The sequence below is a fragment of the Symsagittifera roscoffensis genome, chromosome 2 (assembly GCF_963678635.1).
Source record: "Symsagittifera roscoffensis chromosome 2, txSymRosc1.1, whole genome shotgun sequence".
Classification (NCBI taxonomy): Eukaryota; Metazoa; Xenacoelomorpha; order Acoela; family Convolutidae; genus Symsagittifera; species Symsagittifera roscoffensis.
Window position 1 is genome coordinate 38,782,904 of NC_087063.1, and position 6,000 is coordinate 38,788,903.

General features: G+C 38.1%; 2 protein-coding genes across 2 annotated transcripts in view; one reads left to right on the forward strand and one right to left on the reverse strand.

Moving 5' to 3' along the window:
- LOC134840140 (arylsulfatase B-like) overlaps positions 1-1,583 on the forward strand; it is a 49,639-nt gene extending 48,056 nt beyond the window's left edge. Inside the window, exons 3-5 of the mRNA XM_063855836.1 lie at positions 37-426; positions 682-950; positions 1,214-1,583. Of these exons, the coding sequence (XP_063711906.1) occupies positions 37-426; positions 682-950; positions 1,214-1,451 (897 nt within the window). The 3' untranslated portion in view covers positions 1,452-1,583. The remainder of the gene's footprint in view (positions 1-36; positions 427-681; positions 951-1,213) is intronic.
- LOC134840656 (U1 small nuclear ribonucleoprotein 70 kDa-like) overlaps positions 1-6,000 on the reverse strand; it is a 138,399-nt gene that overhangs the window by 121,020 nt on the left and 11,379 nt on the right. The gene's annotated exons all lie outside the window — the stretch shown is intronic.

The window sequence follows — 6,000 nt, forward strand, 5'->3', positions numbered from 1 at the left end:
TAAAGCAAAATATTAATAAAGTGAGACTGTTCGTAGGCCCCCCAAGAGGATGTAAATCAGTTCCGTACTATCTATGACCCTCGAAGGAGAACTACAGCCGGCATGATCTACAATCTGGATAAGAACATCGGCAGACTCGTCCAGACACTGGAGTACACTGGAATGCTGAACAAGACTCTTCTGGTGCTGCTCACAGACAATGGGGGACCCACTCTCAACTGTGACTTCAGCTGGGCTAGCAACTATCCCCTCAGGGGCAGTAAACACACTCTCTACGAGGGCGGAGTCAGAGGCGTGGCGCTGGTCCGCATGCCTCACATGACCTCTGCTGACGCCAGAGTGAGCAAGGGCCTTGTGCACGTGGCTGATTGGGTTCCAACAGTGTTGGAGGCGGTTGGACTCTCCATTCCGTCCCAACTTGATGGTGTAAGTTGCCTCCCACCTGTTCATATCATTTAAAAAAAATTTGAACATTCATTAAATCAAAACGAAAACGAACTAAAACAGAGTAATCGTTCAAAAGGAGTTAAAGGTTAATGACCGATTAAAATTCTGTAAGCGGATTAGATCAAGCCCGATAAATTTTAGATCTGCTTACTGAAATAAGGAGTTAAAAGAAGAAAATCATGATGGTTTTGTGGATGTGTTCAGTTACTAATCTTGCGTGGTCTCTGAGTGTAGGTGAGCCAGTACAACAGTCTCGTCTCTGGAAATGAGTCCCCTAGGGAAGAGCTGCTCCACAACGTGGACCAGAGGACAAATTACTCCGCAGTTCGTGTGGGCGATATCAAACTCATCGTGGGCAAATGGAAGAACGGTTACGGGGGCTGCCCAAACAATGCCGGCTGGTACACCCCTCCAGGATCCACCCCAATGACTTCATATGTCACTCCGAGCCCAACAGTAAAATGTGAAGGGCAACAGCCTTCCAACAGTCAAAACGAATGCATGTAAGCAGAGGCGAAAATGACCGTTTTAAATTTTTCGGTCGCAGAAGATCTTTGGAAAAGCTGCAAGCCTGGCTGACAAGATTCTGCTTAAATGAATAAGATAATCCGCTCTCACCAATCGGCTATACTTATTAGTATCAACTTCTGCTTTGCAGTTCGCTGTATTCTATTTTTTCGACAGTGGTTCATTAGTTTTTCTAATTCCATTTATCTTATCCGCGTTTGACATTTTATTCGCATAAATTTTTTTATTCGCAATTTAGGTCTGAGGATCTACAGATGAGTGCTTGTATGTTCAACATCACTGCAGATCCCTGTGAGTACATCAACATCATCGACCACCCCTCTTTAGTCTCAGTGAGGACCCACGCATTACAGAGACTGAACTACTACTATTCGAAAGCTGTTCCCCCCAAGTGGCCTCTACCCGACCCCACCTCCCTTCCCCCTCTGCACAACTACACCTGGGTACCCTGGACAAACGACACCACTATTTGGTAGACCGAAAGCGACATCAAATAAAGAAAGCTGTGGCATCAACTCCCAAATATTATCACAAGCTCAGCCTAAAAGTAACTCAATACCACTACCTTCTTTATTTTATTATATGAAATTCAACGCTTTTATTCGAAACTAAGCTAGAACGAGGCGTCGTGCAATAAAGAAAGAAAAAAAGACAGAAAGAGAAAGAAAGAATGTTTCTACATGAATCGTAATACAAGTACAGCGAAGTAGTCATTATGTCAAATTTGCTAAAATTGAGGGTAAAAACTGAGGGCGCCAAGAATGACAACGTACATTCCAGTCCATCTACCCTAATATGAACATAAATTACAATTAAACGGCAAATAATAAATCATGTTCGCTCAAATTGATTATTAAAAACATCGAACAAAGTAGATTTTTGCAGTTTTTTTACTGTCAAAGCTCCTTTTTGCATTCTTAGATTTAGACGGATGCAAGCAAAAAATCTGAGCTAGGAAATTTTTCCAATTTTCTGAAAACTTTGAAACTTTTGGAGGTTCATATTTTGATAGTAGTTTGCTAGACTCAGAAGCCCGCCTGAAAGCACCTACACAAATTTTCCAAAAAAAAACATATTAAAGGGAAACCTTAGCAACCAAAACCTTAGTTCCACGTTCCCATTTGTATTATTATCTTTCGAAGAATATACAAAATTTTCGATGCACCAATTTGGGTGCTTAGACATTTATGTCCCAGAGATTTGTGTCCTTGACAAAACAGTACGAAACTATATGTCCCGGACAAAATTGTCCAAAATAGTTTTGCGAAATTTATTTTTTTAAACTTGACCTCGTAATCTTTAATGCTTTGTTCTTTCGAGGTTGTTTGATTGTTCTATAATTAGATTACATGCGTACCATTTAAACATAGAACAGTCAGATCAAGAAAAAACTTTCAAGAACAATTCGAACATCAAAAGCGCGTTAGGCCGAGGGGTGGAGTCACTTATTGCATGATCAAAAAGTCTGGGATCACATCTCGGGTCCGACAAAAATTTTCGTATTTTGAACAAAAATTGAAAGTGAAAAACTCAAAATTGGGCAAATTCGAAATGCGCTGACTACATTGAGCCAAAAACGAACAGGATGGGAAAGGATCGATTATATTGATCATTTTGCTGTTTTCAAAACGAGTCTAGCAGGGTTTTGAAAATTTCTACGATAAAGTTCAACACAATTTTATTGAAAATTATTGCTATGCAACATCAGCTTTGGAGAAAAAATTAACTTTGAACCATAACTGGATGTTTTTAATGCACCCTTTTAGAAAAATTGGAAGCTTACCTAGATCGTAGGCCGCAACTAACTCGGAAAACTTTTTGACAAGTTTGACATAAATAGGTTTTTATAAGGTGACACTCTTTGCAGGCCACACTTTTTCTTATCAAGATTTCGGCGTTTTTTGTTTGTCCTGGAACTTTTCTATGAGCTTGGGAAATGATGTGCACTTATCGTTCGCGAAATTAACGAAGTTGCTATTCCAACCTCATGAAAGAGCATTGCGTTTTTATTTATCATAAACTTTTCCATTGTTAATACGAACTCTAGAGCAATAACATTGACACTACGATCTCTCATGACTACATTTGGCAAGGTTATCAATCAAGCAATCATTGTGTGGGTATGTGTAAATGAGTTGAGTCTTGTGTTAATTTTGTCTCTTATATGCTGCTCAAAGTAAGTTCTGGTCTAATCGCTCAGTTGCGTGGTGTTATCAATTTAGCCCTTCCTGTTGAGAACTTATCAAATTCTTCCGGTCATTAACTAGTTTGGCAAAAGCCCGGACACTTTTTGTACCCAGTTATCTGGGAACTTAATGTATTGAATAATTTTTGCATTCTGGATTGTTTTTGCCGAAACAGTTTTCGGAAAAATTGTCTGGGAACCCCTTGTCTTGGACAATTTCTGCATTTTGGACTATTTATCTATTGAACAGTTTTTGCATTCTGGATTGTTTTTGCCGAAACAGTTTTTGGAAAAATTGTCTGGGAACCCCTTGTCTTGGACAATTTCTGCATTTTGGACTATTTTTTTGTTACTGTGACAAAATTTTCGATTTATAGAACTTGGCGGCCTAAAAACTGCTTAAAAGTTCAACTTGGGTCTGATCTGCGACTTTCAAATTCTAGATACAATTCGCAGTTTTCGAACCGGGAAGTGCCTGCAAGCATCAGTCACTCACTGTGTAGTTAGTTCTATCGGTTCGCACTCTTGCGACTTGAGATTACCTAGTAATACTTACTGTGTTGGCAGCATATATCACACATGCAAAAAGAGTTCATTTTTCCCCGGCCAATTTTGTCCGATACCCAATAACAAAAGAGTGAAGTGTTTCTAAAAATTTTAGCAACAATGAATCTTCCGCGAAATGCAGCATCTATTATATCAATTTTTTAAATTTTCAGAGCTGAAACAAAAAATTCAACTATAAAAAGATACTAATAATTCAAAAAAAGAGAACCTCCCGAAAAAATCGACTCGCACAAAAAAATAACGGCCCTTGTGTATTCAACTAAAAAGCTTTAAAGCAAAACATATTTGCGTTGGAAACGATGATTAAAAGTTTTGTACTGACAGCATAGCAACCAGCTTCGTATAATTTGTCTTCCATTTTTTTCAAATGAGCTCAATTCATGATTAGGAAACTTGGGTTTATGAATTAGAAATTGAGCTTCAATTTTGATAAAGCTACCGGCAGAACATGAATGGCAAAAAACCCATTCCAATAAAAAAAGTTTCGGTGCAGATCTAGATAGACAAACGGCTGGCGAGGGCTCTCCCAGAACCAATTTTTGTTGCGGGAAGAAAACAGAGCTGATTCTTTCGTGCTGAAAACCCGCTTAAAATAAACTGCTATTGTTCGAAATGACGGTCATTTGTGACAATGGTGGGCAATGATGTCGTTCACTTGCTTCGGTTTAGAGTTCACGTTATCAAAGACCGGGATAGCGAGGACAGTTGGGTTGGCTTGTCATCCTTCCCCAATTGTAAACTAGCTGCAATGATCTGACTGTTTAAGGGTTTTAATTGATTTCTGATTGACCCTTTCATTTGCTGATCTTATTGTCTTGCTTTTTAGCGTCCTGTTTTGAATTTCTGATTAGCTTCATTGATGTTTGAGATTATATCGCACCACATTCGATTAGATATTTTGTGTTTTCCTTTGATCTCCATTGGCTACACCACCAGTGTCGTTGTCTTTTTATCGCGACTCATTTGAAATTCATGGCCGTCAAGAGTAATAAGTGTTTGGCCTTCTTGGAGGTTCCCCAGATGAAAGAATTCTTTTTTGACAGTTCAATGAGTAAAAAAAAAGAGATAATAAATACAAAGTGTACGCATGTTTAATTGGGTGATTTTAAGTCAATGCCACTTTAATGTTAAATGAAACACATGCTGCAATATGTTTATCCAAAAAATGAGTTCGATCTGAATTTGGTTATCTTAGGTTTGCAATGTTCTTTAATAGTGAACATTAATAACTTAAGTGAAGTAACATTACCCATGATTTACTTCTGATTACTTTTTGATCGTGTCTTTTGTTCATGATCTGGGATAACTTGAATTGACAACGGAATTTACGGTAAGGGCAGTTTTATTAGGTTGGATCTTATGGTACGTCATCTTTTTCCTTGACACCAATACATCATAAATCATTGTCAGGCCATTACAGTTGAGATTCGAGCTTTTAATTCGCGAGGCGACAATTCATAACAGGCGACCGTTCGTAACAGGCGACATTTCAGAACAGGCGACAACTCGTACCAACTAAAAAGTCGTAAAAATAGATTAAACGGGGAACATGGACTCACGCGCAGTATTCCTGTAAGCACAGCAGACCGAAGCAGAGCTAGCGTATTCTCTTTGCCATAGCCATGTTATGATTTATCGTTTGGTACAAACTGTCGCCTGTTACGAATTTTCGCCCATTATGAATTTTCGCTATACTCTTTAAATGAAATCTCTGACTTGTTCTAACCAGTTCCGACTAAAATTGGCTCAAAACCTGGATTCTGATTTTTATGTGAACAACATCGCTAGACGTTAGTCAGTAATCAACGTGATTTTAAATCAGAACTTGTGACTAGCTGCATTGCTGTTTGAGATTATATCGCCCCCACATGCGATTAGAGTTTTTGAGTTATTATATGATCTTCATTTGCTACACCGCCAGTATGTTGTTGTCTTTGTATCGCAATTCTTTTGAAATTCATGGTCGTCAAGAATAATATGTGTTTGGCTTTTTAGTGGAATTCCCCAGATGAAAGAATTCTTTTTTGACAGTTCATTGAGTAAAAAAAGAGGTAAGAAATACAAAGTGTACGCATGTTTAATTGAGTGATTTAAATTCAATACCAAATTAACACTTAGAGTTCGATTTGAATTTGGTTATCTTAAGTTTGCAATGTTCATTAATAGCGTGAACTGAAATAAGGTAACATTAATAATGATTTACTTCTGATTACTTTTTGATGTCTTTTGTTCATAATATGGGATAATTTGAATTGACAAGTGAGTTTTTGGTG